The following is a 15,199-nucleotide window of genomic DNA, read 5'->3' on the forward strand; positions in this document are numbered from 1 at the left end:
TTCTGTGGCCATTTGGGGATTTAGAGATGCCCTTGAAGATGGCTTTGCAGCCCATAAGCCCCTCCCGAACTCTTCCAAAAGCAAATGTCCAGGTTCAAGTTCTGCCGTTATGCTGTGACTCACCAGTTAGCATCATTCATTGTAAAATGAATGTCTGCTTAGGGTGTCATGGGAATTAACTGAGATTGGCTATAGGGGTAGAGCATGTGGCCCCATTTTGCTCAATGAGATAAAAGGGGAAGTCTTCTGAGAGCTTCTGGAAAAGATCCTGCCCACTGATAAAAGGGAAAGCCAGATGAGAAGACTTTTTTTATCCCTGCCTTCTCTTTGGGTACATTGTCATATGAAGATGAGGTGACTGGAGCTGCTGCAGCCATTTCGCAAACATGAGGACAAATCTTGTAGACTTTGTCAGAGATGGCAGAGGAAAAAGATCTCTGGGCTCCTAAGTGGCATATGAACTGAAAAAAAACTACTCTGAAATCACTCATCTCTAAATTTCTTGAAAAGTTAGACAATAGATGTTTATGTCATTTTTAAAAAAGATTTTATTTATCTATTTGACAGACAGATCACAAGTAGGCAGAGAGGCAGGCAGAGAGAGAGGAGGAAGCAGGGAGCCAGATGCAGGGCTCCATCCCAGGACCCTGGGATCATGACCTGAGCAGAAGGCAGAGGCTTTAACCCACTGAGCCACCCAGGTGCCCTGTTTATGTCATTTAAACCACGATTTGTTGTATATCATTATTTGTAGCTACAAGCATTCCTAATTCATTTCATATCTCTAAGTGGTATAGAGTTTAGCATTCCCCATCAAAAGAAGCACACAAGGCTAAGAACATCAGCTCTTTTATTATTATTATTATTATTTACTGTTATTTGCCCCTAAACAACAGCACAATTCAAATAACAATGACACACAAGTCCCACTCATATACATAACACCACTAGCCTGCCTGCCAGTCTGTCTGGCCTTTGCTTGGTTCCTGGTGGAGCTGTTTGGAGACAGCCCCCTCTGTAAAAATCCCAAATTGGACATAGGAGGCACAAGGAAGGGTGGGGGTGGATTTAGCCAGAGAATAAATGGGCTTCCAGAGTTCCCGGGGAGTGCCGGTTTGGGAGCATGCTATATAAATGCTTGGCTGAGGAGCAGAAGGCACTGTTTTCAGGTGGCTGTTGGATAAATCCCATAGAGGGAGGTAAGACCTAGCTACCCCCCTTTGTAGGCCAGCGCTGCAGAAACACAGTAGAGTGAGCTAATGGGCTCCATCCACCAAACCATAAAGCAGGCATGAAAGTCAGAACCCAGAACAGGAATCTGGGTGACAGGGAGGTCCCCAGAGAGAAGCAACCTTTGCATTCGCTGCAAGGGAAAATACACTGTGAAATGTCATGTCCCCTACTACCTGTTTTGCAACTACAGAATGTGCAACATTTTCATCATGAGAAAAAAGGTAAAGAAAGAGAATCTCCCAGCATTTTGGCCTCAGGCAACTGAGCATGACCTGCCAAATGCTCCCTCCTGTGGAAACGCCTACTATTACCCTAGCCAGGGAGTCCATGGTCAGGCCACCCCCACCCCCAACATTTTAGTTACACTAAATCTATGAATTCAGCTAAAGTCATGTACTCTGGAATCAGAGAAGCCCTGGGGATGGCGAGGGGAAAAAAGATGGGCCAGGACTGGGGTCTCAGGAACAGGTAACTTCCCGGCTGTCTTGGGGAAGCTCGTTGTTGAAACTGCTCTCTCCAAATGGTGAGTAAGGGGGGACCTGGGGAGCTTCGATGATCAGCAGGCCCTCTGGGGAAAGCGAGGCAAAGACTGTCACAGGGTCCACCTCTGCGGGAAGCCTAGGAGAAGCACAAGATATCATTCATGTATCATGTTTCACGTAGCAAACTTTCGTGCATTTGGAAGAAAACAGTTTTGATACGAATTTAGGCTCTGAGGGCATACAATGCTGGGTTTGAATCCCGGGCCTGCCCCTCTCTGGCTGTGCGGTCTTAGCAGGGTCGTTCAGTTGCTCTGATTTTATGCCCTCATCTGCAAATGGAGATAGCAATATAAAACGTGTGTAGTATTTGAAGGGGGAGGTGAGAGTTTGAACAGGCTTTGCAAATGGTAACATGGTGTTCCAGCAGTAACTTACAAGATCTCTGTGGCCCAGACCTTTGGTCTTTGGTTGAGGTCTCCATCCACATTGGAAGCCCACGATCCCTGATAGAATGCAGAAGGTGTGAACTCACAGCAGGTAACACCTTTCCATTTACCATGTGCCCGCTGAAAGTGCTTTACTGCAGAATGCCTTACTGGTGAATTACTGCCGCAACAGGCTGGCCACATGGCAACATTCTTTCCCATGGTTAGAATGAACCTTGATTTGGGCCACAGCTGAAGTATCTCTCCTAATAGGTCCTAACTGCTTGGTTCCCAAAACATATTTATAGGAAATGCCCTGACTAGAATTTTATATAAAGAGCCCAGAGTGGTTCATAGGTAGGAATTAATATGTCCATTACACAGAACACTTAGCAGAGACTTGGGGACATCAAGTGACAGGCTTAGTCAGCCTCAAAGGGATTTCTGAATCCAACTCTGGTTCCAGTTTTGAAGGTTTTTTTTTTTTTTTTTTTTTGTCGTCGTTGTTGTTTTGTTTTTTGTGTGTGTGTGTGTTTTTTTTGATGATTTTTTGATGGTTTTGGGTGAAAGAGACAATCTGGGACATTTCTTCAACTAATCACCAGAATGGTGAGAACATGTTCGTGGTCTCACTGGGATGCCATTATTTATAAAGATTATGAAAACTATGACCTCTGAGCACTTTCTACATGCCAGATCGTTCACCTAGTTATCATCTGCTTTAGTTGTTAACAATAATCCCACCAGGCAAGTTCTGTTACTGTCCCCACATCCAGACAAGAAAACTGAGGCCAGAGAGGTGAAGTGACTTGCTCAAGGTCACACTGCAGGAAAGCAGCAGATGGGAATGGAATTGGAATCTTAGCCTCCAAACTCAGAGCAGATGATTACAAGGCACCAGACTTTTGAGCCAAAAGGGAAACCGGGAGGGTTGATCAGTATAGACCTTTCCACGGGTCCAGGATGGTCCTGCCTTTAGAAGTACAGAGATTTTGATGGAAGAACCAGGCCAGCAGGCAGACCCATTCCTGGCCAGGGCAGGATCCTTCCTGGAGGGGGTGGGGAGTCTCTGCTGTGAGTAGCAACATGTAGCCACATGAACGCCATCGGACCCAGGAGACTCCTGCTAAATCAGAGCCAGAGAGATTAACAAGGGGCCCTCTGGGAAGGAGCGAAGAGAAAAAGGGAACTTGGGCAGAGGCCAAGTCAAACTTCTGAAGCACAGAGGAGGCCAAAAGTCTGGACCTCCCTCCTACTGCTGGGGACAGGCCAACTCTGTTTAACTATTTGCTTGCTAACCCATAGCGCACCTGGTGGGATGGGGCAGGGCCGCTGTGATGCAGAGCACGGCCTTTGCAGGCAGGCAGACCTGAGTTCGAATTCTGCTTCTTCCTGACTGTCTGACCTCAGGCTGGTGAGCTGGCCTCTCTGAACCTACCTCCTTATAGGAAAAGTGGGTTAATGGTTTCTACCTCTTAAGGTAGTGCAAGAATTACATGGAATAATGATGTAATTATCAGTGCCTGGCATACAGTAAGTGCTCAATAAGTGTTAGCCTCTGCGTCATTACTACAGTCACTGACTGTTTAAGTGGGCACCTTGATGGCTGTGTATATTTTAGCCCAAGCTGTGGTATCACCAAGCCAAAAAGGTCAGAACCCCAGAGAACCTCCTCTTTTGTTCAGGGCAATGCTCTCATGTTATACCTGGGGAAACTGAGGCCCGGAGGCGGGAACAGACTCTTTCAAGGTCTCTCGCCAGGTGACCTGTACTTTGAACCCCCATGGTGCGAAAATTATTCTTCTTCCATTCTCTTTCTGTCCTTCCATTTCATCCAAAGGAAGGTCTCAGCTAAGTGTTAACATCCTTAGCCTCTATCCCTTGCTGTTTTCTGTTTTTAACAGAGAGAGAGAGCTGATCTAAGGCTTGGACCGTTAAGCAGACAGTCCTACCTATTCAACCGCATTTTTCTTTCATTGCAGTTGTTTTGATTGCCCTCTTTAGTGAAGATTTTAGTAGGAATTTAACTTTTGCAAAAGTGACCTGATCCAAAAGAAAAGAAATCTTAAGCAAATAATAATATGGGAACCTAAGCACATGAGGCAAAAAGTAGTTGAAAATGGTCCGTGAATGACTGCAGTCTGGTCTCTCCTAATCAGGTAGGAAGGCCATGGGCTTTGAAGGTGGGGAGACCAGTGTTCAAATCCCAAATTCCTAGCTGTGTGACCTTTGTGGGATTTCAGAACCCCTCTGAGCTTCAGTTTTCTCATGCAGAAGATGGTCTTAATAATACTACTTCATAGGATTCTTTTAGGGCTGAAATAATACTAAAACTAACTCCCTCTTCACATGGGTCTTGACACCCTGCAGATGTCAGTAAATGGCAGAACGGATATCTGGGAAGGTGTGGAGCAAGGACCTAAAGTTTGCTTTGACTCTGAGCATCTTCCCTCCATGATTTTCTGAGTCCCCTGCTTCCTGTCCTCTCACCCAAGCTGGGTGTGGAAAGATCCCGTCTGTAGTCTTGCCCTGCTCCTAACCTGATTGGCAAATTCCAAGACCGCTCCTGCTCTGCCTCATCAGTCAACATGGCGCCTTTCACATGGGGATGGGTGTGTTGGGAAGAACTTTCTAGCCTTGGCAAAGGCAAACAGCTGTAGCATCCTGCCTGGGAGGAAATCTCCAAGGGGCTCAGTGTGGCTGAAGGAGCCTCCCTGTCCTCTGATGACCGGAGCTTTTCCTAGGAGAGGTAATGGAGCCTCCTGAGAGTGGGCCTGGGCCATCCTTGGTGTCTAGAGCCTGGGCAGAGCCAAGGGGTTCCCAGAGGTCCCGGCTGCTCTCATGTGACTCCAGCCTGGCCGAGTTTTTTTAGTAATATTAGCCCCCACGGACTGAACACTGAGTCTGAATCCCATGCGAAGTGCTTCACACGACTCCTCTCATTCCTCAACACAGCTCTGTCCATGAGGGAAGGTGGGGATAGAAGCTCAGAGCAATTCACGGATCTGTTCCAAGTTACCCACTTTCTTTATCATGGAACCAGGCCTCCCTACATCCAGAGGAGTTTCAAAAGACTTAGCAGCTGGCCCAGTGGGACAATGACCCACCAGAATGGATGGATATGTGCCATAGTGATGGAGGAGGGTGTTGGGGACCCCTTGTTGCTGGAACATGGGGGAGGTGTGGAGGGCCTCCCTGGGGGCAGGGTCAGGCTGGGCAGGGTGGTTAGGGAGGGCGCTTAGGGGGCTCAGGACAATGGCTAGTTTAATATTTTAACAAGTAGCTCTGCTCAGCAGCTGGACCCCAGCTGTGCCTTGAGCCGCTTTAGGCAATTCTGTCTGGTCAAGTCACCCCCACAAGCTGCTTTCCCGGAGCCCTCGGAGATGGAGAAATCCACATTTTATAAAGATGATTAACCCCCTGACTTCTTTCCAGTTCAGTCCCTTCCACAGAGTTGTCCCTCCTGGGACTCCATCCTGACACCTTATCTGAGTCTCTTCCAAGAAACAGCAGCTTCCCCTGCACTCCCCGACCCTTTCTTTTCCTCTCCCCCGCCCAGCAGCGGTTCATCTGGCTGCAGCACCAGGGAACTGAGTGGGTCTTGGGGATGGCAGGCGAGCCAGCAAGTGGGAAGGAAAGCAGCCCGTTCACCTTATCAGGAAGCGTCCATGGGCTTCTAAGATCTCCAGAGGCGCTGGGCGGGTCAGAACTGGGCACATGGAGGGAGAGACAGGACTGCAGAATCTCTTCCAGACCCGGGACATTTCGACCAGGGATAGGCGTGGAGTAAAGACTCAACACCGCCACGCATAGTAGTAAAAAACAAACACCACTTAATGGGAACCTACTGTGCACCAGTGGCCCTGCCATGATTTCATTTCCGTTTCCGTTGGTGACTCCGGAATCAACAGCCACCCGGTCCCTTTTACAGGTGCCGAACGGCATCCCGTGCTCTAGGCATGAGCCCTGTGCCCAGGGCTCAGGGATCTGTTTGGGGCTGTTTTAAATTCAAACTGTAAGGACTCTGGGCAGGTCGCTTCCTCTCTGGGAACTTAGTTTCCCCGTCGTACAAGGAGGGTCATGTCTCTTCTGCCTGCTGCAAAGATTAAATGCATTGACGGGGATAAGACTCTGCGGCCAGAAGTGAATACGCGCGCATGTAGTAGAGAGCTGCAGGGGAGGGGTGTGTCTGGGAAGAGGAGTCCCCCGTCAGCCCCTTGCCCTAGGCTCCCTCCCTCCAGCTGGCTGGCCTTGATTCACTGGCCCAGCCTGCTGGCCTTCCTGCTGCTGGCCTGATTCCCCAGGCTTAGCTCTCCCCACACCCCTCTGCAAAACGTGCCCTTCATGCGTCCTCAGCCTCCAAAGCCCTCCCGGGAGGAGACTGCAGTGTCGGGACACCTTCCAGCTTCATTCCCTCAGGTGCTCTAGTGAAGGCAGCCTACTCTCCTGTGGTAGGACACTTACACGTGGCTCAGCGAGTGCCCCAATTTTCATGGCATCACAGATGTGTCATTTGGCCTCTCAGACTCTCCATCTGCAAAGTGGCCTCGTTGATGCCCACCTCACAGGGCATTGAGCAGGTGTGACGACCTCATTTACGCACCCCCCTTTCTGGGACCCCATGGCAGGTTTGCTGTGACACCTTCTCCACCTTAGGGATGAGGCTTGAATTCCCTGATCTGGGGCTTGTCTTGAAAGAGAGATGCCTAAGAGGGAGTCGCTCCAGATCTTGGGTCCCGGACACGACCCGCTCCTCTACCCCTATCCCAGAACCCACACCACCAGGTAACTTACTGGATTTTCTTTGTGAAGTTCTTGGAAACGATGCCACCTTCTTGCTGCTTCTCTTCGTGTTTGCCTAGAATAGAGAGGAATGCCGCGGGTCAGCATCTTTGTCCCCGGGACTTGGTCAGGCCTCGGGCTTGGGTTCGACTCCTGCCCCAGCCCCTGCCCCACCCTTTGGCTCAGGGCTCAGTCTGGAGACACCAGTTGTCTGAGCAATCTCATCCCTTCCCCCTAGACGGCCAGCCAGTCAAACCAGGCTAGCCTCCCAGGAAGGCTGGTAGAAAAGAAGCGGGGGACATGTGTTGATGGCTGGCTTGCTGCCCAGTGGGCTTTACAAAGCTCAGAGCCTTTCCTAGCTTTGAAGGTAGGTTTCCTTCCCCTTTGGTTATGGGGGCGTAAGTGATGAAGCCCAGTGATGGGTCCACAGTCACCTAGTAGGTGCACGGCTCGTCTGGGCTCTGAACCAGCTCTCACGGACTCTGTGCTTAGTGCTGGGGTCTCACACCCCTCTTCCTGGCCCAGTTTGTGATTAGCTGAGCCACATCACCTGTACCTGGAAATAATGCTTCAATCTGCTAAAACAAACAAACAAAACAAAAACACCCTGAGTGGGACGCCTGGGTGGCTCAGTTGGTTGGACGACTGCCTTCGGCTCAGGGTGTGATCCTGGAGTCCCGGGATCGAGTCCCAGATCAGGCTCCCAGCTCCATGGGGAGTCTGCTTCGCTCTCTGACCTTCTCCTCGCTCATGCTCTCTCTCACTGTCTCTCTCTCTCAAATAAATAAATAAAATCTTTAAAAAAAAAAAAAAAACAAAAAAAACACCCTGAGTCTCCAAAGCGGGGGGGGGGGGCTCTCCTTAAAAAATAGAACACTAGACACCACTAGATATGAAATTCTACCAGCCCGCCGGAAGAAAAAAGAGAAGATTACAGGAAGGTGTGATCCCAGACTGGCTATCGCCTTGCAATTTATACAGCAACTTCTGAGCCTCTTGGCTGCTTCTCACTCTTTTTCCTTTTTTAAATAGGGAGAACCTCTAATTTCTCTCTCTCTCTCTCTTTTTTTAAAAGATTTTGTTTATTTATTTGAGACAGAGTAAGCACAAGCTGAGGTCAGGGGCAGAGGGAGAAGCAGACTCCCCGTTGAGCAGGGAGCCCAATGTTCAGCTCAAACCTTGGACCCCAGGATCCTGACCTGAGCGCAAGGCAGATGCTTAACCAACTGGGCCAACCAGGCGCCTCTCTAATTTCTCTTTAAACAAACCAGATCAGTGCCCAGTGGAGCTTTCCAGCTCCTATCTTTATTTGTTCCTCATCTGTGAGGCCACTTTCCCCAGCCAAGAACCCTCATGCACACAGGGATACCCTTCTGAGAAGCTTTGGAATCCAGAATGTAAATAACCTTGTAGGAAATTTTTTTTTCCAGCCCAGGTTTTTCAAAAACTGACAATTTATAGGTGATTACCTTATTAATTGCACTTTTTATTATTCACAATTTCTTTATTAATGACTTTGTTCTGATTGTAAGGCAATACAAACATACCCTAGAAAAATGTAGAAAATAAAGAAGTACATGATCGCCCCCCCCCAGGAAACCACATCTTTTGGTATAAGTTCCAGACTTATCTTTCTGTGTTACTTAGGCATGCATAAATATTATATAGCAGAGATGTATATCCCGTATTTTCACAAATGGGATCATATTTTATGTTACGCTCAAAACTGCTATCTCTTGCTAACACGTGATAATTATTTTTCCATGCTGTTCCAAATACTCTCCCACAACATGACTTTTTAATTGTTGCACAGTGTTCCACTGTAGGGAAATTTAAGTTCATTTAGCCACTTCCTGACTTTTGGGCACCGAGACGGGTCTCTGACCTTGGAGAGAACCTCACTGCACCGAACTTCCTTACAGCTGGATCTTCGCATCCAGCCTGATGACTTCTTTAGGATAAATTCTAAGTTCTGGAATTTCTGAGGCTCCATGTGTATAGCTAAACTTCTCTTAGGAAAGGCTGCTTCCGTTTGTTCACTCACGGGCTGGGCAGAAGGGGGTACACGGAGAGGAATTTGTTTCTAAACCCGAGTGTCTGGTTACCCAGAGCTCGCTTTGCTCTGAAGGTGCTGTTGCTGGGAGAGTCGATTTGGACCTGCCAAGTCCATGAGTACCAACTGTCCAGCCCTAACCCAGGCCTGTGGCCAGGGGAGCACTGCCTGTTCCCTGACACCCTCCCCAGAGCCTGGGCCTCCAGAGGCCTGCTTCCCCTGGGGACCGGCCAGTGCCTCTGACTCAGCCCTTTTGCACACTTGGTGTCCTGAGAATAAGAAACAATGACGAAGATCAAAAGAATAGTAGTAGCAGACTCCTATATAGTGATTCTATGATGTCAGCTACTCCCCACCCCCCAGCCCCTGGCTATAGCTACTTCTTTCATTTTCATGATAACCTTAGAAAACTGGGACTTGTAGGTGGGGGATGGAAGTTCAGAGAGGTTGAGTGATATGCCTAGGGTCACACAGCTTGAAAGAGTTGGAGCAAAGTGATATAGGTTTTGGACCTAGCACATCCCTATTCCTCACTGAGCCTCAGTTTATTCTTCTCTAAAATGGGGGTGACAACACCTTCCTAATTATTGGGTTGCTGAGCAAATGAGAATGAGTCATGCAACTGCTTTGTAAATTGTAAAAATGTGTGAAGGTGGAGGTTTGTGGCTTATTTTGATGTCTGGAAAAAGGACTGCTCCTGAAAGGCTAAGCTTGCCTGTCCATGCCCTGAAAATAGGGTACAGGGCTTAGGGAGGGGAGGATCTCTGAGCAGGCGCAGCTCCAAGATTTCCATAAAGAGGAGCCTGGTTGAAAATGGATGTTGTCTACCCGAGCTCATCTTGAAGCCTAATTTGCATATAATTTGAATATTTATTTACTGGGGCAGCTTAAGGATTATGAGTGATTTTTAATTTCTTCTTTTGCTTTCCTATCTCCATTTTCTACCATGGAAATATTTTATTTTTGTAAACAGAAAAAAAGGTAATTATGATTCTTTTTTTAAAAAAGAACTCATCCAGAGGCCATCGCAGGCCAGAGGCCCCTCACAGCTACTATTTTTCCAGCATGCCTCAGAGAAATGTAGGTGCCAAGAAGCAGGCATCAGCACTCTGGGGAAAGCCATTGGCTTAGCTAAAGAAAGAAGGTGCTGTCTCCAGGGGATTCAGAGGCCCTGGGATTAAGGAGAAGGGGGGTGGGCATAAGGCCTCTGGGTTTTCCAGTTCCTTCTTGGCCAGGACCTGGCCCAGTGGCCCATGAAGAGAACACTTCTTGGCTGGAGGCTGCAGGGTAGTAGGGGTGGATAAGGCATCATGGAAAGCATCTAGTCTAGCATTTTCCAAATACTTCCCTGGAACTAGACACTCAGATGTGGTCAGATAAGACTGGGCTGCCTCCAGAGATCCACAAACTACCCTAGCAAATTCAAAGCTCTGATAAGTCCTGCAATGACCTGTTTATAATTTTTTTTTCCTCTGGCTCGTTTCTAAAATTCTGGACCGCCTATCCTGCATTCTTAGATACGTACTGATATCTTAAAATGTACCCTTTGACAAATACTGATTTAGATCAACTCCTCCTAAGTAAAACGGAGATCCAAGATATAGTGGGGTTTGCCCAAGGTCATATAATCAGAAGAAAATCTGACCATCCTGACTCAGAACTGTCTAAGCAGCCTTGGCTCTTTGAATCGCAGACATGTGCCATAGAGGATGGCAGGGAGGGGTGTGCGTGCGGATCTCAGGTGAGTTACTATCCCTGAGTCTCAACTTCCTCACTTACCAAGTGGGTATCACAAACCTACCTACCCATGTTGCCTTGGGAGTCCATGTGAGGAACCAGGGAGCCAACATACATAGGTACTGAGAGCCAGGTGCTTGAGGAAGAATAGGTCTGCCGTTATGTGATGTAGGATTAAAGACTGGATCTGATTTTAAATGGAGCCCCGATATCAATCTGATTTCTTAAATCCATTTTCTGAGAGTCTCTGTACGTGCCCTCAAGGGATTTGGATTCCCTCAAGCTGAGGTTGCTAAGTGCACACCTGGGAGGCATTTTTATAAACTTAAAAGGCTTTGTCTGCCTTACGGAAGCACCCAACAACCCTATTTTACAAATATGGAAACTGAGGCTCCATGACTCGCTCAAAGCCTCATGCAGAGCTGGATTAGTAAAGTGCTTAGCCAGGATCTCAGCCGGGAGCTGCCACAGCCCAGTCAAAAAGAAGCACGTAGAAAGGAGTATGAAGGAAATACCTCCCAGAGGCCTCCTAGAGGGGCCACAGGGCATGGGAAACCCTCTAACCTGGGGTGGAAGATTCTGGAATCCTAATTAAAGCAAAGATGGGGGAGGTGGTGGTGGTAATCCCCTTATTCACAGGGTGCCAGATGGAAAAACTCTTACTCGCCCCATCTCACAGACTTTCTGCATTTGTCATCATACACTGTGTGTATTTTTTATGTTCCCTACGGACTTGCTGGGCTGATATTACGCTCCCCATTCTTCAGATAAGGAAGCTTAGTGGGAAGACGTTTCTTGTCCTTATCCATCTGGCCAGGTCGGGATTTGAACCCAGGTCTCAGGGAGCATCTACTACTTATGGTCTCCCAGGGCCTTGCGCTGTGCCCAGCATTTTAGGATAACAGCCGTGTCACAGCCATGAGAATACTGATCCCTCGTGTCCCAGGCAGCAGGTCTACACTGGACACACATCGGCTCATATAATACAGCCATCTTCCTGCCGTGTAGCCACTGGAACCCCCATTTCCAGATAAGGAAACAAAGCCCAGAGAAGATAAACAGTTTGCCCATCCTGCTGGGCCGTGGCAGAGCCCAGTTCAGAACTGCAGCCAACTTGGAAAGGCCCGGCCAAACCCCTCCATCCACACGTGGCCCCAGCGTGTCTCGTGGCCCATCACACCCGGCCCTGGCCTCTGATGTTTATAATTCCACCCTGCGAGGCTTTGAAACTACCCCCACACACGGCCCTGCCCTGCCGGGCTTGTCTCTGCCCAGCCTGTCTTTGCAATGGCTTTTATTGATTTTCTGGCTGGGAGCCTGCCAGGAACACACTCTTTTTAATGGAGCGTTAATTGCGAGGGAAGAGAGAGGAAGCCGTTCCTCCGCTGCCAGGCTTAATGGGGACTGAGCCTCCTGTCTCCTCTTCCTGTCTCCCAGGCTGGGAGGTGGCTCAAGCCCTGGGCCTGGAGTCCTGGGCAGGCCCAGACTCTTCCTCCTGGCTGCTGACTCATGGCGTGACCTTGGACAAGTTCTGCTCCGGCCTCAACCTTCTCAGCTGCAAAATGGGAGTAGACAGGCCCTGCTTCTCAGGGCTGGAGTGAGTGAGGGGTTATACGGTAGAAGAAATGTAAGAGTCTTAGCCCAGTTCTTGGTAGCCAGTAGGTGCTCAATAAACCATCAAATCATTTTTGGCCTCCTAGTTCCCAAGACAGCCTGGTTTAAATCCAGGCGGCAATGGGCAAGTTACTTTAAGCTTTCTGTGCCTCAGTTTCCTCATCTGTTAAAAAGAGGACACAAACAGCACCCCCTCCCTGCCCTGTTGTTTTAACTGAGCTGCTACAGGTGAAGTGTGTAGTATGGTGCCAGGTAGACAGTAAGTGCTAACCAGGGTTGCCAGTTAGTATCGTTACTGTGACTACCATGCCTCAGTTTCCTATTCTGGGACAAGGGAAGGTATTCCTCTTGAAACCTGTGCTGAGTATTAGCTCAGTCACGGCACACCCTTCTACACTGTGCTGTGCCCCTGGGGTGTCAGGAGTCCTAGCTCTTGTCTTTATATTTCTTCTCTGTTTAACTTATTCTTTATATGAAATTTTTTTTCTGTCAAAACATGTGCTGTGGTTTCCGTTTCCCTGCCTCTACTCTGACTGGTACAGCCCCCAAAGGCCCCCCCCCACAGCTGTGTTGGGTTGAGGTGTCTTCTGGAAGCCCGGACAGGAGTGCTTTTCCATAAAGATAACTTCTGTGGGCTCACTGGGCTGCATTCCTGAGCCCTGAAGTCACCTGTGTCACACGCTGCTGTCACAGCTCACCCTCTAAGGGAACAGACGTTCTCTTAGCTGTTCCCGGGCCTGAGGCCTACACCCCTCTCCTGGGTTCTCTCTCACTTCTGCCCCTCACTCACCAGACACCTCCACGTAGCCGTCCTTGGTCTTCACCAACAGTTCCTCTGGCTTAAAGCTGTGCACGTTGACGCACACTTTCCAGGGCTCCCCAGGGAAGGGAGGGGGACTCCTGCCCTCCGCAGGTACCCCAAACCTGGCTGCAGCCGTCGGTCCCCGAGGCACCATGCCTGACCTCAGGGTCCCAGGCCACCCGGGGGAGAATCGAGGCAGGGCCCAATTGCGCCATGAGGCCGTCAGGTCGTCGGGGAAGGGGTCCATGCCAAAGTCATCATCCAGCAGGCGCGAGGAGAGGGACGAGTCCCGGAAGGGGTCCCGGCGCAGGCGGCTTGGGTAGTGGCAGAAGGGCATCTGACCATCAGCCATGGCTGCTGAGCTGGAGGGGAAAACAGAGGCTCAGAGAGAGGGAGCCACCTGCCCAAGGTCACACAGCAAGGTGATGTGGGGGACGGCTGGCCCTCCGAGCTTATTCTTCAGCTTCAGAAAATGCTGAACCATCCACTGCCCAGGACAGAGGGGGGTTTACCCGGCTGGGGTCCCAGCCCCCAAAGGCACTTCAGAGGCGACCACCAGCCGGCCCAGCAGAATTCCAGAGGGCCGCGCTCTCCGCACTGCCTCACCAGAGATCAGCCAGTCCCTGTCCACCCAGGCTGTCCAGGCTCTCAGCCAGAGCCGCTGAGACGTCTGGAGGAGCGTCAGGAGCTTAATAAACCCAGGGACTCGGGCCTAGAAACTTCTCCTTGCTTCTCCTGGGCTCAGAGCCTTCTATTTATTGCCGCTTGGGGCTGGGGGCGGGTTTTGCCAGTGCCTCCTGTCACAGGAGTATTCGGAGGTGATGAACCAGTCCCTGAGAATCCGCTGAGGGAACAGCTGGGCTCCCAGGGGGGCGGGGAGTGGCCTTGTCGTCCTAGTCCAGCCAGCCTGTCCGGACACTCTCCTCCCCCGCTGGGCTCAGCTCCGCCCCCTTCTTCCCTGCTCCCTCCCCCAAGCTGCCTCCCCACGCTCCTTGCAAAGGCTGGCTAGGCTATTAATAACCCTCTGCCTGCCAGGGCTCAGGTCACCCCAGGAATACCTTCTCCAGAGCCTGCTGCGTTTCGCCCCCCTTGGGGTCCTGCAGAAGGAGAGGAGAGGGATGGGAGCCCAGTGGATTTGAAGGCAGGTGGCCTTGGGCTGCAATTCCTACTTACAGCCTGACCGGGGAGCTTGCCTTCAGCATCCTCTGAGAGCAGTATGCCATGGGCATCTGTGAGCCTGTCAGTTTTCCCACCTGTAAAATGGACATAATATCCATCCATCTGTTGAAGGGCATCTCGGCTCCTTCCGCAGTTTGGTACATATACCCAAAGGAGTGTTACTCAGCCATCAGAAACTCTGAATGCGCACCATTTGCATTGACATGGATGGAACTGGGGGGGATTATGTTAAGTGAAGTAAGTCAAGCCCAGAAAGACAATTATCAGATGGTTTCACTCATAGGGGGAACATAGGCAATAGCACAGAGGATGGAAATCTGAAGAGGGAGGAATCAGAGAGAAAGAGATGAACCATTAGAGACTGTGGACCCTGGGAAATAATCTGGGCGGACCAGAGGGGAGGAGGTGGGGGAGGGAGTGACAGGGTGATGGGCATTGAGGGCCCCTGCTGTGATGAGCACTGGCTATTATACTTAGCTAATGAATCACTGAACACTGCATCAAGGACTGATTATATACTCTACAGTGGCTAACAGAACATAAAAAACCCACATAATCCCAATACCAAAAAATTAAGTTTTATTAGAACACACACACACAAAAATTGTACATAAATGAAAAAAAAAATGGACTTAATAGTAGTCACCTCGTGGGTGTGTCCCTGAGGACTGCTAAACATTCAGCAGACTGACTCTTTCTTTGATATATTCGATTTTGAGTTCTCAATTACGTAAGACTTGCTGTGTGCAAGGTCCTGTTCGAAGGGCTTTCCAGATATTAACCTGGCTTCAGCCACAACAACAGTCCTGTGAGGAAACTGCCGTAGGAAGGAATAACCAATGGTAGTCCTATTATGACTGTTAATAATGCTAATTATCGGAAGGTGCCCGGG

General features: G+C 49.6%; 1 protein-coding gene across 1 annotated transcript; it reads right to left on the minus strand.

The window, feature by feature from the left end:
• Positions 1-833: 833 nt before the first annotated feature.
• HSPB8 (heat shock protein family B (small) member 8) lies at positions 834-13,978 on the minus strand. Its single transcript, XM_044244175.1, has 3 exons — positions 13,117-13,978; positions 6,935-6,998; positions 834-1,851 (listed from the first exon to the last, which is right to left on the minus strand). The coding sequence occupies exons 1-3, from the start codon at positions 13,478-13,480 to the stop codon at positions 1,692-1,694; spliced, it is 588 nt and encodes a 195-aa protein (XP_044100110.1). The 5' UTR covers positions 13,481-13,978; the 3' UTR covers positions 834-1,691.
• Between the last annotated feature and the right edge of the window lie 1,221 nt (positions 13,979-15,199).

Source organism: Neovison vison, chromosome 3 (assembly GCF_020171115.1).
Source record: "Neovison vison isolate M4711 chromosome 3, ASM_NN_V1, whole genome shotgun sequence".
In the NCBI taxonomy this organism is placed as follows: Eukaryota; Metazoa; Chordata; class Mammalia; order Carnivora; family Mustelidae; genus Neogale; species Neogale vison.

Coding starts and splice junctions, on each gene's coding strand:
- HSPB8 (XM_044244175.1), bottom strand. CDS start 13,480: ATGGCTGATGGTCAGATGCCCTTCTGCCACTACCCAAGCCGCCTGCGC. Junction 6,999..13,116: donor CGGCTACGTGGAGGTGTCTG/GTGAGTGAGGGG, acceptor TCTCTATTCTAG/GCAAACACGAAGAGAAGCAG. Junction 1,852..6,934: donor AACTTCACAAAGAAAATCCA/GTAAGTTACCTG, acceptor TGCTTCTCCTAG/GCTTCCCGCAGAGGTGGACC.